This window comes from Pseudoliparis swirei, chromosome 2 (genome assembly GCF_029220125.1).
Source record: "Pseudoliparis swirei isolate HS2019 ecotype Mariana Trench chromosome 2, NWPU_hadal_v1, whole genome shotgun sequence".
Taxonomy (NCBI): Eukaryota; Metazoa; Chordata; class Actinopteri; order Perciformes; family Liparidae; genus Pseudoliparis; species Pseudoliparis swirei.
In genome coordinates this window covers 7,265,409-7,283,849 of record NC_079389.1, presented here as the reverse complement: position 1 = coordinate 7,283,849, position 18,441 = coordinate 7,265,409, and the positions used below count along the sequence as shown (strand labels likewise).

The 18,441-nt window shown below is 40.7% G+C and overlaps 1 protein-coding gene across 1 annotated transcript in view; it reads left to right on the top strand.

Moving 5' to 3' along the window:
- The window catches only part of hs6st3b (heparan sulfate 6-O-sulfotransferase 3b), a 57,139-nt gene extending 38,948 nt beyond the window's left edge, over nt 1–18,191 (top strand). The window contains exon 2 of the mRNA XM_056431429.1: nt 17,429–18,191. Coding sequence (XP_056287404.1) covers nt 17,429–18,191 — 763 coding nt within the window. The remainder of the gene's footprint in view (nt 1–17,428) is intronic.
- The last annotated feature ends 250 nt before the right edge of the window (nt 18,192–18,441 follow it).

Genomic DNA, 18,441 nt, shown 5'->3' with positions numbered 1-18,441 from the left:
ATGACCCGGCGTGCAGTGTACTTCATATCTGAGCAGGGGATGCGGATTTCTCCTCCAGCATTGTTTCGTTCGGATAAAGCCGGGGGTTACCTGAGACTTCAGCCCACACTCAGGCGGGACATGTTTCTGTTTACCATCGGCGCAATAACGGAAGTGGTTTCTTATGTCTCAGCTCAGGGAGATGTGGTTGACATTGTTGTCTTAGCTTCAGGAAGTCCTCCAGTCGTAGAAATAGGTAATTGAAGGGATTGCACTTTCTATTTCATCCGTTCTTCTTTATGGGCCCCGACATGACACTCAATGCAACTCAACCACAGACAGAGATGTGTGTGTGTGTGTGTGTGTTATGCTAAGCACTAGAGGGGTGGTCAGAGGTGGCAAGTGTCCCTCATGAAATCTGAATCTGAATTGATATCGTTTCAATGATAAAATATGTGTTACATTTTTTTATTTGATAGTCATCTATTACATTGATAAAACTATGTAACTAATGTGCCGTTTATTATTTATTATATGTTATAATGATACAGTTTGCCCCTCCCCTTTCTTTACAACTGTGCTTGTCCCCATGCTGTCGTTTCCAAAGTAGTACCTGGCCCAAGCAGGTGATGAGGAGCAGTCTTCCGCTCTAACTGACGTCCCTTGACTTAGCGCAGCTCCCTCTGGAGCCACAAGAAGCTTGCAGCAGGTGTTAAGGGTCTTTAACGACTATTGGTGTGAGAAATGTTCACAGTTGAACTGAGATATGTGACATTTTCCATGTATCTCGTTTCTCTGATATAAAAGACAAACTGAAAGGTTTTCCTTTTGAAGGGCAAATGCTCCCCGTGTTGTTTCCACCACTCCCGGTACGAGCACTCTTTGTATGCACATCGTGTCGAGGGCCAGCAACGCCGGCTTCCTGACAAGTGAATGAAAGGTCCCATCGTTCTTCTCGTTTCTTCCCAGGTGACACCCACTGTCCCCATTCCGTCACCATCAACAAGCCGAACGAGACGCCGAGAACCTCAAAAACGGTCCATTATGCGCTGCCATGGGGAGCGCAGACACCATGAAGGAATGGTATCGGTTACAAATAATGCATGTCTCCGGTCTCATTGTCATCTCGTCTGAGAGAAGCGGGACAGCGCAGAGATGCCCAGATGCGCCGCAGGGACCTCGCATGCAGAGTAAATGCGCTAGCTTTCACAGACCAAGGACATCTCCTCACCAGAGAGATGGCGAGGAGAGGATTCAGGCAAGGGCTGGCCACAGAATCGCACTCTCAAGACATTAAACAACAGTATGAGCAACTTAAACACATCCGCAGTATCGACGTTCAAAGCTCTCCACACTTGTGCACTTAAAGAAATGACTCATTGGATGAACTCAATTAAATTGTTGGCAGGTTTTCCATCCAATAATTATATGCAACTCAAATTTAGCACATCAGTGCAATACAATGTAATTAAGTTAGTCCAACTCATTTGTATCAAATACATCTAAAATAAAATAACGATATTCATTCAATTAAATTAATTTGTGTTTGTCCAACTCAAAATATAAACTAACAAAATATGCAAACTCCACACAGAAGGAACGACGAAATTGAACCCACGGACCTCTGGCTTTGAGGCGACCGTGCTAGCCACTACACCACTGTACAGCCCTAAAAGTGTCTTCACCTCATGTAAACAACTGATTCTCAGCTGGCGCATGCGCAAAGGGTAGTCCTCAATGAAACACATTTATTTTGAGTTGATATGCACACCATCTAACCTAAATAAATCTAATCTAATGAAATAAGTATTCATACATTTTGTGTTACACCCATTAAATATAAATATCTATTTTGTAATTGATTTAAAAATGTATCAAACAATATTTAAATGTGTCACCTCGAAGAAGGGCTTGAATCGTTTGTGTGAGTGTAACCTAAATAAATCTAATAAATGAAAGTATTCATACATTTTGTGTTACACCCATTCAATATAAATATCTTTGTTTTGTAATTGATTTATTTAAATGTATCAAACAATATTTAAATGTGTCACCTCTAAGAAGGGCTTGAATCGTTTTTTTGAGTGTGTGCACTGTTTATCGCATCGTATTGGGATTGTTTTAAATGTTCTGCTGCAGTTTATAAAGTGGGCTGCTACAGGAGGGTCCTCATAAGCCTCCTTGCTCGAGTCAATGTCTCTTTTTATGAAGACCGCAGGGAAGGAGGAAGTCATTACGTAGAGATGTCACCTCTCTTTATAAATATCTTCTATCACGTGATGAAAGTCTCACGTTGTTTTTCCTCCCAAGGTTAAGCACATAGCACTTACTTTAACATCTCTAAAGTGGTAAAAGAGGCACTAATCAAGATGAATCATAATCAAATGCGCTTGTTAATGCTTCCTGTTCCCGATGAAAAGTCAGACGGTTCGGAAGATTCTTCCCACCAAGCTTTCACTGAACTGCTTCTTCTCCCCGTGATAGAGTCGATAATGAAAGGTGCGGATAACAACACATAACTTACTGGGCTGTGGTTGATGAAAATACAATTATACAGGATCACCTCCTGTGGTGTTTACATTATGTCGATGCAGACACACATTTAACAGTTACAGGACAAATACAAGCTCTTGCAAAACACCTCACACAACGTCTGAATACTGCAGAACTTCAGAGATAAGGAGCTGGATGACAGCGCGCATGGGTCGTCGGCCATTTTCATTCAAACGGCGAAGAAAGTCGACGCTGAGGCGACACCAGCTGGTCCACTTTGAGCGTGGGACAATCTCAAGATGTAATCATAAAACTCTAACGGCTCGTTCTTTTACTGTGAGATGCCATTAAGTTCTGAGGTGTTTATGTCTTTTTAATGAGAGAGCTAAATTGCCTTCATACGCGGGGATTTTTGTGCAAATGAAAGCCTTCGCACACGCTGAATGTCAAGTCGATGACTAAATGTTCCTCGGCACACGGCGCGGGGCCACGGGCTGCGGCATCAGGACGACCGCGTGACGAAGCCCAGCAGTAGTCTCTGCTGGAAAATATTTAAATTGTAATGAACACGATCCAGACGTGCGTGTCTTTTAAAAATGATCTGTGTGACAAAAATGTGCTTCAGTGCAACAGTCAGGCTGCACCGAATGTTCACACTGCGGCGTTCTCGTGATGAAGAAGGACTCCACGCTGCTGAAGACGTCTGATGATTCTTTTGGTGCAAGAAATATCGGAAGCGGATTGTGACAGTGGCAGCAAAGGATAGCAGTTATTAAATACTGACACACATCCCCAAATCACTTCTACTCTGTTTACATCTGTGTAGCTCCATCTGTTTATCCGATAGCAGCGAAGAGTATTCACCATGTGATGAATGGCTACTTATTGCGATGTGTGCAGACCGATTATATTAAATGACAAAGTAATCTCAACTCAAACGCCACTTTCTAGTGAATGGAGTTGGTTGAGTTGTTGAGTGCTTTTTTCTTCTTTTTCACTTACATTTTTTTATTTGTTTAGACATATTAACATAAAACAAATACAAAAATGTCAGACATAAACATATATATAACACCTATATATATATATATATATATATACATACACATATACATACACACACAAAACAGGACACAATGATATAAATATATATATATCTCTATATATATATATATATATATATATATATACATACTGTACACATGCACACACATACATATAAACACCCATACATACCCCAAAAAACAAAACAACAAAAGAAAAGCAACCCCGGCATCCCCTTAATTATATTTTACTTGTAAATGTGTAAACACCACCCTGCATCTATATTTGCATTTCCCTGAAAACACAAATTGAGTGTTAAACTTCTCCCGGTGTCGTGGTCACAACTAACCGCCGTTAGGAGACTGTGTTCTGAGAACATTAATATAGACTTTAGTGTCAGTTATTTTGTTAAACTTATATTTTCAAGGCCAAGAATGAAATTAGTTTTGTGGCAAGTATTAATCAAATATATCAATAAAAGACTCGACATGATGAAGCAAGGTTCAAACAATTTACAACAGTTCAATTACGTCAGCATATAAATTAAATACGTAGAGCACGTTCCAACATTTTCAGGAAGCAAATATGTTGTTGTTTCATGTAAGCAATGGATTAGGATGATTCCATACTTCAAATATGTGCATGGCTTGATCTTACAATATGCAGGACCGACTGTTTGTTCCATCCCAGCCATGTAGAAGGGCTCAAAACATGTTAGAGGCACAGAAGCCGATTACATGCAAAGGCACCCGTAAGCATTTTCTTTTTCACAGAAAATATGGTGTCACAATTAGCTGCTGAAGAAATTAGAAACATTCATCTATTGCAGAGCAATTTGCTTTTTATTCTACATGTAGGTCTCGGGTGCATATAGAAACCAAGATTAATATTTGTCTGGTCTTAATTACCATAAGGTTTATTGTACCTTTATTTACATCATGTCACATTTGCTATAATAACAGCATGACATGCTGAGTGGGAAAATAAATGGGAGTGAGCGGATGCATATAATATGCAGCAGGTATTTCCAGGCATTGTTTGGTAGTATTTTATGCTTTATTAAATAAGAGAAAAATAGTTGTCTATTTAATTTCCTGATTCATCAGTAAACAATGAGTCAACACTATATTATTGTGTTGATTGATCGACTGAATTGGACACTCGTCCTGATCAGAGTCTTTTTTCAAAGAAGCTCTCCATTGGAATATACTGCATGTTGTATTTGTTTTGTAAAAAGGTTTGTTACAAGACTTTAAATATTACTAAACCCCCCCCCCCCCCCCCAAATTCTTTTAAAAATTAAGTTATTGTGTGGACATTTGCTGATCTAAAAACTAAATTAGGAGCTAAGTCTGAGCATTTGTCCTTGGCACTACAGTGGGTGGAAATGAATGATGAATAAAACACAAAAAAGGGATTGCAGCATAGGTGACATATTATTTTTAAAGGTTATTCTTTTTCTGTTTCAGGAGGCTGTAAATTGAACCCTCTTCTCGAGACCTGGGATGTGATTGTTTTATTTTGGTCTGGCTGGTTATGCCCTGTGGAATATATATGGAATGCCATATTAGGTCTTAAAATACACAATCAGATGTGGGCATATCCCATTTCGAAAAGCTTTTCAGATTTTTCACCGAATGTAAGAAATGGTTCTGGCTGTTTGGTATTACCATGATTCGCGCTCTGCTTAGTATCGGCACTTTCTCACTCGCTGGTTCTGAATAGGAGTATATTCATAGTGCCTCACCCCAGAGACTGCATGATATTAAAACCATAAGATATACCCTTCAACCCTGGCAGAGCACTTCAGCAGGTCCTCAAATATTGCTAAAAGGTCACAAATTGTATTCATTTATTTCTATAATGTATATATATATATATATCACTCAGAGCGGAGGTACTTGAGCAGTGCTTCTCGCAGACCCACATTCTGTTTCTGTTCGTCTGTTGGCGAACAACATGATGTACTGATGGATCACGTATGAGGGTTGTTGGGCAAAAGAACCAGAGACTTTTGTTTCAGCCGTGTATAATTACATTTATATAGTGGTAAACTCTTTTTTTGTGAATGAAGTGCTACATATATCTGTTATATTTCTTTTTATTTTTTATTTTTATGAATTTATCAAACATTTCTACATTTCTGTTTTTTTCTGTCAAGATGTTGTGCTGAGTGAACATTAATGAGAAATAAAATTAACTTTTGTGATTTTAGCTAAAAGCTGCAATGAAACAAAGAGTGAACATTTTAAAGGGGTCTGAATACTTTCCATACCCACTGTATATATATATATATATTTCTTTTGGGTGAACTATTAATTAAATTAACATTTTATTCAATTAATTGCAGACTTCTGCATTAAACCAGACCACAATTTCCTTACCCAAGTGCTGTGAATGCCTAAACCATTACAAAACAAAGTCACATAATGTCCCTCTGAGAGGATATTGTATTTTAAGAAATATATTAATATTTAGTCAAAGAAATTAAAAATGAAATATGTCAATAAAAATCCTGATTAAACGTTGAAATTTTAAATTAGTTGTACGAACATACTTTCTCAGAGACAAGGTTGATACAGTGACGTAAAAACTTTCATGGCACTGAGCTGCTCTGTGTTGTCAAACACTTCGTGGTCACCACGGTTTTAAATGTGAAGAAAAACAGTTTTTCTCCGAAGCAGCTTGCAACATGTTCCAATCTTTGCTTTCAAATCTCAAGATACAAAACTATACCAGCTTGAAATTGTTTGATGAGATACAATCAGACATCAACATGTTGCCTTCCGCTCTCAGAAACCATCATCATTGCCATGATTTACCTGAATGAGGAGTCGCATTGGAACAGCCTGTAAAGAAAACCAGGAGGGGAGAAGGAGAGTGATGGTTGATTATATGCAGACTCTGAAGTGGAGATGACGCACAGCATAGCAAGAGATGAACACAGGAGATGGAGAGGGAGATTGACGAATGAAATCAGCAGCATGATTAATGTGACAACCTTTAAGCAAAGGTTATGGATCCGGGGGGAACACTAATGTCTAACACTAATGTCGGACATGGGGGAGAAGCAGGGGGAGGAAATGTCAGGAGTCAAGTAAGGTGCAAAATTATAGGAATGCCTCATTCTCCTGGTTTTACTCTGTGCTTCTAGAAACATTCATCTCAACCTTTAGTTTATTTTTCTTCTTTAGTGAGGATACTGAAAGTAGGATCATATGGTCGTATTTTGTGACCAACACTTGTTATTCTAAATACTAAGTTATGTGTTAGAGTTGTCAAAATTCATACAATAAATTGGCCCTGGAAATGTAAGTTTAATTCCCAGTAGAATTATTTAACAGCCGTACTTGTTAATGTGGATTTGTTTAAAGAGTGACTTCTTGCTTCTTTCAAGCCCATGAAAACTCATTTTCTCATATTTATATTTAACATTCAATATTTAGTAGAGCAAGAATGTAAGTTAAATAATAAGCAGGGAGAAATACACTACCGTTAAAAAGTTTGGGGTCATCCAGACAATTTCGTGTCTTCCATGAAAACTCACTTTTATTTATCAAATGAATTGAAAATTGAATAGAAAATATAGTCAAGACATTGACAAGGTTAGAAATAATGATTAATATTTGAAGGATTAATTTTGTTCTTCAAACTTCAAGCTCAAAGGAAGGCCAGTTGTATAGCTTATATCACCAGCATAACTGTTTTCAGCTGTGCTAACATAATTGCACAAGGGTTTTCTAATCAGATATTAGTCTTCTAAGGCGATTAGCAAACACAATGTACCATTAGAACACTGGAGTGATAGTTGATGGAAATGGGCCTCTATACACCGATGGAGATATTTCATTAGAAACCAGACGTTTCCACCTAGAATAGTCATTTACCACATTAACAATGTATAGAGTGTATTTCTGATTGATGTTGTCTTTATTGAAAAAACAGTGCTTTTCTTTGAAAAATAAAGACATTTCTAAATGACCCCAAACTTTTGAACGGTAGTGTACGTCCGGAGGTATTTATTATTAACACTGAAAACTAGCCTGATAATGATAATATTCCTCCTCATTTATTCATGACGCATGAAATTTGGTGGGATGATTGGTTATTATCCGGGGACCATTTGATTAGATTTTGGGATCGATCGGGTCAATTTTTATCCAATTGGCATGCAACTAATGCCAAAATGTTCATAATTCAATGGCCAATCTTGTGATATGCGAAGGTATGCGCTCTACCGAGTGTCCATTCTAGTTCTAAATTGCATTAATGGTACATTTTGGGATGTTACGGTGGATGAGTGGTCTCAGACGCGTGGCACGTAACTGGAATGTCTTTTGCTTTAATCTGGTCTCTATTGTATGTTATGCCGCAAAAATGGCATCAAATTAAGAAAATCTTGTTTAAAAAAGAAGAACAACGAAGGAATTTATTATGCTGAAAGTGTCATCAGGTCAGGTTGTGAGAGAGAGAGAGGAATCGCCGCCGACATTGTTGCAAAACATCTTTACTCCAAGAAACCAGAACAGGACAAAAAACACGGACACAAGGACAAACCACACTGAATGAGGCGAATGGGAACAACAGGGTTTACAACAGGAGTGAGAGATTGGACAGGGGAGACGAGACACAGGTGGACACAACATGAGGAGGCCAATCCACAAGAAGGACAATCACAATCAGGGCCAGCAGACAATCACAGGAGAGAGACGACAGGACTTCCCACAAGAGACAAAAACTAAACACAACTCCAAAGCCTCAAAATGCCATTAGAGGTATAAACAAAACAGTGTATACTGTAGGGACAGGAGTAACACTTTAATCATAAAAGAGAAACAGCAACAACAGAACATAATTAAATAGACTTTAAATTGTATAAACTCATTTATCGTCCTTACAGCTTTCTTTGATTAGATGCACATGAATATACTGCAAATTAATCAGGTTCTCCAGCCTCACCATGTAACTGTGATGTTATCTGGCATCCAGTCATGCCCGTCTCTCGCGACTGTGACTGTTCTACTGCATAAAAGGCGATAAGCTCCGAGAATGACAGTAAAAAAGGTCAGAACAAAATTATTGTGAATGCTCCTTGGCTGCAAAGGAGCAATGAAGAGAGCTCAAGGCTGCTGCATCGTGAGGATCAATCAGAGAAGTCAGCAGGCCGTACAAAGGTAGAAGTTCTACATGACACAAAAGCAGCTGCTTCAAACTCTGACTACACACACACACACGCTCACACACGTGTCTTCCACACTACATCCCACCAACATCAGTCGGGTGCATTGTTGTCCTGGGACATGGTCTGTCTTTACTTATTTACTGCTCTCTGTGTTCGCCATTGCTCTCAACAACTTTCTGCCCGGCTCAGAGATGTATTGTTTTGCTTCTCCCGGTTGTCTGGCCCACCGCAAGCATCTGCAAGGATATCCAACTCCCACACATGAAAGTCTTGATGAGTGAATTCAGTTAATCTGCTCCCAAACCCCATACACACAGGCTAAAAGTACAATGACCCTTATAGCAGTATGCAATCAGCAGGAAGCAGTGGGCTGAAATGGTGTCATTGAAGTTAATTACAGGCAATTAAAACCCATTTGTCTGTTGCGCTGACATTGGCTGGGGATAAAAAAATGTCCCTTTGTGTATTTAGGGGCTGTTTTAATGAACATATTCACAGGGAGATGGTTGTTTTATAGCCATACAAGTGGCAGGGCTCCAGGGATGGACGTCGGCCTGTCCATCAATACATTGGAAGGGTTGTCATGAGACAGTCACTTGAGGTTCCCACAATGCTTTTTTTAGGGAAACGTCTTGACAACTTTTGGATGGATTGCCATTACATTTATAAAATTAATTTCATCCCGACTTGTCACATATTGACGGTTGCTCAGGACTGGTGTCACTTTCTTTCTCTCCAACACGGCAAACTTTGACACTCCACCACCGCTGTAGTAAACATGTTGGTGCGAGTGATGTCAAACAAAAACACTTGTTTAGGTTTAGGCAACAAAAGCACAAGTACGGTTCAGGAAAAACATACTTGGGCTTAAAATGAGTAAAACGTAAAGAAGGCAACATATGTACAGAAAACATGTAACTTCAAAATAAGTCAGCAACACTTTGTTGACACAATTACCTTAATTCATTATTTAACACCAGTCTCCTGGTTGACGCGTGACAAGCTGACTGTATTTGATGGGATAAGAACAGGCTGGAATGAATTGAACTTGGTTCTCTGACTGTTCGACTCACACTATTATCACTTTACATTTGAGCCAGTTTGTTGGCTCCAAAAACCTGCAAAATTCACTTCAATAGTGTTATGTTAATGATAATTAGCATATTTTAGCATGCAAACATACTAAACAGCCATGTTGTTGTTGTTGATGGTACATTTAATACCTGCTCAACATCCTCATCAACAGGTTCGCACTGTCAATATTGTGAGCATGTTAGCATTTAGCTCAAAACCCTACTAGCCTCATAGCTGTTGACGCTGTGCCCCACGACGTTGGAATTGTACAGATTATCATTTTGCATTAATCCTCATTGTATACTCTTTCAACAGTTAGTACACGGGGTCATAAACATCCGAAAGTATTTTAATAAATGCAATTTGAACTGTGACTTCAGTTATCTTGTGCCGACTGATGTGCAGTTTCATAAACATCTGCAATTAGTCTGGATGCTTTCCAGCTGTTATTAGCCCCCTTCTATTCCTTTGTGATTCACATTGTGGGGGAATGTAGTCCATCACAATCAAATTACTTTAGCAGGCATGCAGACTGTTTGGAGTATTACTTTAGCAGTTTTATGGCGTGAGCACATAAAAACCTGCTGAGAAATTCAATTCAATTCAGTTTATTTGTAGAGCCCAATTTCACAAATTACTAATTTGTCTCGGAGTGCTTTACAATCTGTACACATAGACATCCCTGCCCCAAAACCTCGCATCGGACCAGGAAAAACTCCCAAATAACCCTTCAGGGGGAAAAAAGGGAAGAAACCTTCAGGAGAGCAACAGAGGAGGATCCCTCTCCAGGATGGACAGATGCAATAGATGTAATGTGTACAGAATTAGCATATAGTCTTAGATACTATGTGTCTTGTTTTGCTGTTTGCCCTTGAATAGTTTAGCAAGGACAAAGCTGATGATTAAAAATATATAGGCCTACTTGGTGGTTAAAATGTTGGTGAAATGCTTTCACACATGCTGTATTTATCAAACTCTTTCCACATCCATGAACTGCATCCATTCAGATGGCACTAACCTGACGTATTGGGCTTCCATATACTGCAGCAGCTCCGCCCTCTGCTCCCCTCACCACTTGCTTTAGTTTCCATATTTATCCACACTTTTAAATTCATCTTCGATCTCTGCTCATTGGTGCTGTTTAGTTAGTGCCCCGGTGATATCGTTCTCCTGGTGCTGCTGCATTACAGATGATTATTCTGGATGGAACAAGTCGCAATATGTCTCCAATCCATTATCGATCCATGATTAAGTAGAGTTCAACAGGGTTCATAACTCCAACCAAGAATGTAATTGCAGTAGGTGACGGGGTCAAATCCCCCACCCCCAAATATGTGTAAAGAGCATTTATCAAAACCTCTAAAAGGTGAAAGAAAGCGTTTCCCCTTACACCCTCTGCATGTTTCTGTCAACCAGTAACAGCGAACACAACAGCCTTGCATGACTCACAAGTTGAAGTTGTTGGTTCAGTATCCTCCACATATGCACATTCACAGCATCACTGATCACATGTTAAATATAAACCAGAGTGTTACTGCTGGTGTTGATGAGCATTTCTGATCAGATATTTTCCTTTTGAAAATTCAGTCTGGAGTTGTTTTGTCACTGAACGGCGTATTAACCAGGTTATTGTGTGTTTTTGCTCAGAATGTACACATCATTCTTAAAACATATACATGACCTTTATTTAACCAGGTAAAATCAATTGAGAACTAATTCTCATTTACACTGATGACCTGGCCAAGAGGCAGCAGCACAGTCCACACAAGACACAATACAGTATGACACACTAAATACAGCATAGGTAAATGAATCTATGTCCAAAAATAAATAATTAAAAATAAAAAGGCGGATTAATGGATGTTCTTTGTATTATTATATGCGTGTGAATTGTCTGTGGCACCCGGTCCTTATCGCTCTGTTACACTTGTTAATATGCTTTACTGATACATCCTTCATTGAGCTAGTTGTTTAAGACTTGATATGGAAAATATAGAGAAATCGTGTTTGTTCCAACCCCGAAAGTCTGACTGAAGATTTCACCCTTGACCCCAGCACATTTAAATATCCTGGGGAAATGTTTGAATGTTCATCACAGCATATGTTTAAGAAGTACGTGTCCCGGTGTCAATGCGATATGTACTGGATGTAAGAGAAGCCTGATAACTCCCCCTGCACCCCCCTTTGCATAAACAGCCATCGGTATCACTCAGGGAAAGCTTCCTCGAGACAGCTTTGAAGACCCGCCTTTTTATCGCGCCAGCTCATCTGTTAAAATATTTTGCACCTTAATTAATGATGGCGACAAAGAAAAGGAAAGTGGATGACGAAAACAGGGTTTTCAACTCTGAATGGAAAAGTGAATTTGCTTTTGCGGAGATACACGGGAAACCAATGTGTCTCCTCTGTCAAAAAACAATCTCTGTCTCAAAGCGAGCGAATTTACAACGCCATCACGAACAGCTTCACCTGGAGTTTAAAGATGCCTATCCACCTGGCAGCGACCTGAGGAGAAACAAAATACAAACGTTGCTCAGTGGGTTTCAAGCCCAGCAATCCATGTTCTGCAGCGTTGTTAAAAGCAGCGACAACGTTACAGAGGCCTCGCTCAACATCGCCTGGAATATTGCGAAAGCCAAGAAGCCAGCTACAGAGGGAGAATTTCTTAAAAATACATTTGCGGACTGTGCGGAATCACTGTTTTCGAATTTAACAACAAGGGCGACATCATCAGACAAATCTCAAAGCTGCAGTTGTCTGATTCTACCGTGACCAGGAGAGTGGAAGTCATTTCAGACGATCTTTTATCAAAGTTGCTAAAAGACATTGAAAGTGCCGAGTACTTTAGTCTAGCATTCGATGAATCCACCGACCGCACAGACATCGCGCAGCTTATAGTCTGGGTGCGCTTTCTCAAAGGGGACACATTTGCCGAGGAAATGCTGGCTTTGCTACCGCTAACAGGGCGAACACGGGGAGAGGATATTTATTCTGCAATGATGAGCTTTTTTCACGGACCAGGCAAAAACATCAACTTAAAAAAGCTGGTTTCTCTGACTACTGATGGGGCTCCTTCCATGGTAGGAAAGGAGAACGGATTAATTGCTTTGCTCAGAAAAGATCCTGAAACGCCGGACTTCTTCTCATATCACTGCATTTTGCATCAAGAGCAATTGTGCAGCAAGCTGAGAGGTGGAGAGCTCAAAGTGACAATGGACTCTGTGACACGAACAGTCAATTTTATTCTTGCACACGCATTGAAACACAGACAGTTCCGTTCCTCGGTCCAAGAGTTTGAAAGTGCATACACTGACTTGGCGATGCATGCGGAGGTCAGGTGGCTTAGTCGCGGAAAGGTCCTCGATCGCTTCATGGAGCTGCTACCAGCTGTGCGCATATTTTTGGAAGAGAGGGGCCGACGTGATTTACTGGCACCCCTGGAAGATGACACATTCATGCACAACACCGCTTTTCTGACTGATATAACGCGTCACTTGAATTCACTCAATCTTAAGCTTCAAGGAAAACAAAGGTTCTGCCGATGATGATGAATGATGTGGCTGCATTTGAAACCAAACTGAGCCTGTTTGCGCAGCAGCTTGAGGTAGGAAATTTCACACACTTTCCTGTTCTACAGGCCCAAGTGTCACAACCAGGTTCATTTTCACCCACCCCTTACTGCGCCTACCTCATGGAATTGAAAGAGGAGTTTTCCTCCCGGTTCGTGGACGTTAAATCCTTGGAACCCGTGCTGGCATTCACAGAGAATCCCTTTGCTTGTGACGTACAGGCTACTTCAGTCTCCGTCACATCTGGGCAATTCGGAGTCGAAAGGGCTGCGTTTGAGGAACAACTCATAGAGCTGCAGCACAACAACATCCTCAAAGAAAGACACAAGGAGGAGAGCATTGACACATTCTGGATATCCTGTGTTCTGAGGAACACAAACCCTGCATTAATCCTGTGTGCTCAGAAAATCCTGGCCTGCTTTGGATCTACTTATGTGTGTGAAAGCTCCTTCTCTGCCATGGGAATAATAAAATCAAAGCAGCGTTCCCGTCTAACTGACAGACATTTGGCAGACTATCTCAAAGCAGCTACAACTGAGCAACAACCAGATCTGAAAGGACTTGTGAAAAGAATGCACACTCAGAGCTCTCACTAGGAATAAGTAAACAGTTGTTTGTTATATTGTTATTGTTATTAATATTTGTGAAATGCAGACTCAGAGCTCTCACTAGGAAAAGTAGCAATTGCAAACTTTATCAATGTCATCAATGCAAAGCTATTCACTCCAGTGTTAATAAAACATCAGCTTGACCAACACTTGTCATCCTTGGAAAAGCAGTCACTTCACTACATTTGTTACTGAAATTGAGAATATTTGTTAAATATTCCATGATGCTTTGGAATGCATTAAAAATGACTAGCAAGACAGCATATTAAACAGCAGTAGTAAATACAGTGAATAAAATGGTACAAATATATGTTAATAATAATTTGTGGCCCTTTGCACCTGTTGTGGTTTAAATGTGGCCCTCTTGGCCTCCGAAGTTGAGTACCTCTGCTTTAGACCACTCTTTAGACCACTCTTTTAGACCACTCTTTAGACCACTCTTTAGACCACTCTTTAGACCACTTTTTGGACCACTCTTTGGACCACTCTTTAGACCACTCTTTGGACCACTCTTTGGACCACTCTTTAGACCACTCTTTGGACCACTCTTTAGACCACTCTTTGGACCACTTTTTGGACCACTCTTTAGACCACTCTTTGGACCACTCTTTGGACCACTCTTTAGACCACTCTTTGGACCACTCTTTGGACCACTCTTTGGACCACTCTTCCCCAGATGAACTCATTCCATATGTTTGGCATTCTTTTACTTTGTTTAGTCTGATATTGCTATCATTAATGAGCTTGAATGCACTCGAACATGTTCCTGTATTCAGTGTGCGTTTCCACGTCTCAGCGTCCACAGTGTGACTCATTGTCAAACTGTTTCACTTGAGAATAAATAAAATGTCTTTTCGCCATGTACACATAATTGGTATGAGAACAGGTTACAACCTTAGCAATTTACACCACACAGCATTGTGTTGTACAGGGAGGAAGTCTTGATAATTAACAGCCTGTCATCACCTGTCATGGGAGCAATTAATCACAAGTTTTCGTGAATTTGAATATCTATATACTATATTTTAGACATCGATGAGAACATTTAATAAAGCAAGAATTTTCTTGCTAGGCTTCAAGTAATGCGTAAGTTAGTGCACGGACTAATCCGCATCCTCTGGGGAACCACAGGCAAATGGGCGAGGCTTCGGTGTGCGTGTTGAGGCAACTCTTCGGCCTAAACCCAATAGTGGCTTGAGGTTAGCGTAGATGCTGCACTAGCATTGGTTATATCATAACTGGAGAATATTTCTTCAATGAAATAAGAGCAAAGAAAAGAACCCAAGGCATTTCTCCATGGGAAGATGTTTCTGCTCTTCTCCTGAGTTTAATTGACAGATCTATTCACCTGCGCTTCTACAAACAGTTTCCAATGGCAGTTTCTCAAGAGGTTCTATTCTAACAGTTTAAAACCCGAAGATATTCAGTTAATACACTGTATACACTTTCATTTATATTGTTACAGACAAGTTTACGCTAATACACTGTATATTTTAATAATATACTGTGGTTTAAAGAAAATTAATGTACAAATTTATCTGCTGGGTTAATGACTCCGAAAATGAGATCATCATGTTTTTATCAGATATCAAATTCAGCACTACACGCTACCAGTGGAGACACTGGTACATCTGTCTATTTATAAAGCATGTGTAGTTCTTTGTTTGTTTTTTACTTTTTGTATGTATTTTATTTTTATTATATTTTAAAGTTTTGAACTATCTGGACCTTGAATCTGTAATAATAAAAGTTTGATTGATTGATTGATTAAACACTTTCATTTTTATTTTATTTAGATGTAAATGTATAGTATTATTTAAATTCTTGAATGTAATATGTCCTGCTATGCTATTTAATTGTATAGATTTTAAACGTGTTTGCTGCTGCTTCAAAGACATTTCCCCCTGGGGATGAATAAAGTACATATCTAATCTAATCCCATCTAACAATATACAACAAAGCGTGAAATTCTAATATTAGAGTAGCTAGAAAGAAAGCATGTTTGGAATAAGAACGAATCCATTATCACAAATCCATTATTATTCACTTGTGAAAATGTCTTTGTGCTTAGGTAAAAATTTAAAAAAGCACAAAAGAACTACAACGCCATAATGGTGGGGCTTTTAAAACATGGAAAACATAACCGAAACAACTGAATTCACATTTCTCCCTCGAAGAAAACCCACTTTGTGTAGTAACAAAAACATTTTCAAACTCTAAATACAGCAAAGCTCAGAATTCATCATCCCTGACAGAGAGTACGAGCTCTCCAACAGACTCCTGAGGCCGACTCTGATAATGGACTTGATGTAATCTCAGTGTTGGAGCTGATTCAGCAGAACTGATAAGCACAATAATATAATAAGTAGTTGTGAAGAAGAAGAAGGAAAAAACACATTAGAGTCAAAGCCAACAGTATACATTCCACCACCCTCAACCCCCCTCAAGATAACCTGTTTGAAGTTTGGGCAACACATTCCAGTGTGAATCCAACCCTGAAGGACAGGAAAGTGTAAGCACAGGAGACTGTAGCTCTTTCAGTTTGACTCCTGGGAGAGACCGTGTGGATGTTTGTTGTGCTGAAAGAAGTGAAGCAGCACCCAGAGCAGCTTTGGAGTCGGTGTGAAAGCGCCACACTCCATTTTATATGCCCTCACTGCTGCTGAGTGCACTTTGGACATACCTGTGGTTCAGCGGAAAGATTCACCTTGGAGGTCTTCAAGCTTGACATGAGGTCAGATGAAACCTCCTGTGTGTGGGCTGTCACTCCAGCAAAAATACCAACTCCATAATTTAATGGGATTGTTCCCAGGCAGCAATATTTGAAATTGTGCTTCTTGTTTTTTTTTGTTGCTTGCCTTGCTCACTTATCCCAATACATTTATCAGACTCCTCTCTTTGAAGGTCCTTTTGTTGACGCTCCCAAAAAAAGTATGAATTTATTCCAATGTATTCTAAATCTATTCCGCTTCCTCGTGACTGCTCTTTTTAAATTATTCAGGACAAAGTCGCTCTATGGGGAGGAGTCTGTTTAAGAAAGAAAAACACTCATTTACCACCAAAATGCACTAAACGTGTTTTCTCCTCACACTGCTCTAATTGGATGACACATGATTGGTAGGATACCCAGTTATTAAAAATGCAACACATGTGCGGCACCATCGCTGAAACCTCGTTATTTTGAGACAGTGACATGTTTTGGAGTTAGTGGGGTCAGTTTGACTGGATCACCATGATGTCTGGATTCCCAATTATCCTCCATGTTGGCAGGTGGGAGAAATCTGTGGAATGGAAACGCCTCTAGTTGAATTGAGCAAAAATCATTGCTCTGGTGCAACTTCCAAGCAACATATAAGCAACTGTAATAATCGCTCGAGTGAATATGCCAATTAGCATTCGACCTTGAAGTTTCACACACAGACAAAAGTCGCCCTCTGTCAGCCCTCCGTGTCTTCTAACTGTGTTTGTTTTGGCTGCAGGAACTTCTACTACATCACCATGCTACGAGACCCCGTCTCCCGCTACCTGAGCGAGTGGAAACACGTCCAGCGCGGGGCCACGTGGAAGACCGCCCTCCATATGTGCGACGGCCGCTCGCCTACCCAGGACGAGCTGCCCACCTGCTACAACGGGGACGACTGGTCCGGTGTTACGCTGATCGACTTCATGAACTGCCCGTCCAACCTCGCCAATAACCGACAGGTCCGCATGCTGGCCGACCTCAGCCTGGTGGGCTGCTACAACCTGTCCTCGATGAACGAGAGCCAGCGCAACCACATTCTCCTGAGCAGCGCCATGAGCAACCTGAAGAACATGGCCTTCTACGGCCTCACGGAGTTTCAACGCAAGACGCAGTACCTGTTCGAGCGGACGTTCAGCCTGCGCTTCATCGCCGCTTTCACGCAGATCAACAGCACGCGAGCCGCCAACGTGGACCTGAGCGAGCCCGTGCGCCGACGCATCGAGGAGCTCAACTATTTGGACGTGCAGCTATACAAGTACGCGAAGGACCTGTTCCTTCAGCGTTTCCAGTTCACCCGCCAGAGGGAGCACCAGGAGGTGCGCTTGAAGAGGCGCGGCGAGAGGCGCTGGCTGAGGGAGCGAAAAGAGCAGGGCAGGCCGTGGCCGCTCAAACACAAAGGGGGAGGAAATGAAGGCGGGAGAAGGGAAGGAGGGCTTGAGAGGGACTTCCCCACCACCACCACCACTGAGGACTACACAAGCCAGGTGGCCCGTTGGTGAGGCTTCGGTTTTCAGAGAGAGGAGCAGGAGAGAGATTCCTCGCAAACTTTATTTAAACCTTTGACTCTCTCTCTCTCTGTCGTTCTGTTTTTGCCTCACTGTGACGCAGTGTCCTGCATCTGTCCGTTTCTCAGCTTCAGTGTAATCCGAGTGCTCTGCTGTTTCTTTTTGAAAACTGCCAAGTCTGTGAGTGTCACAGCAGCTCTGCCTTGGACTGCCCTTTTGGTGTCTTAAATCTTTAAATGCTGTT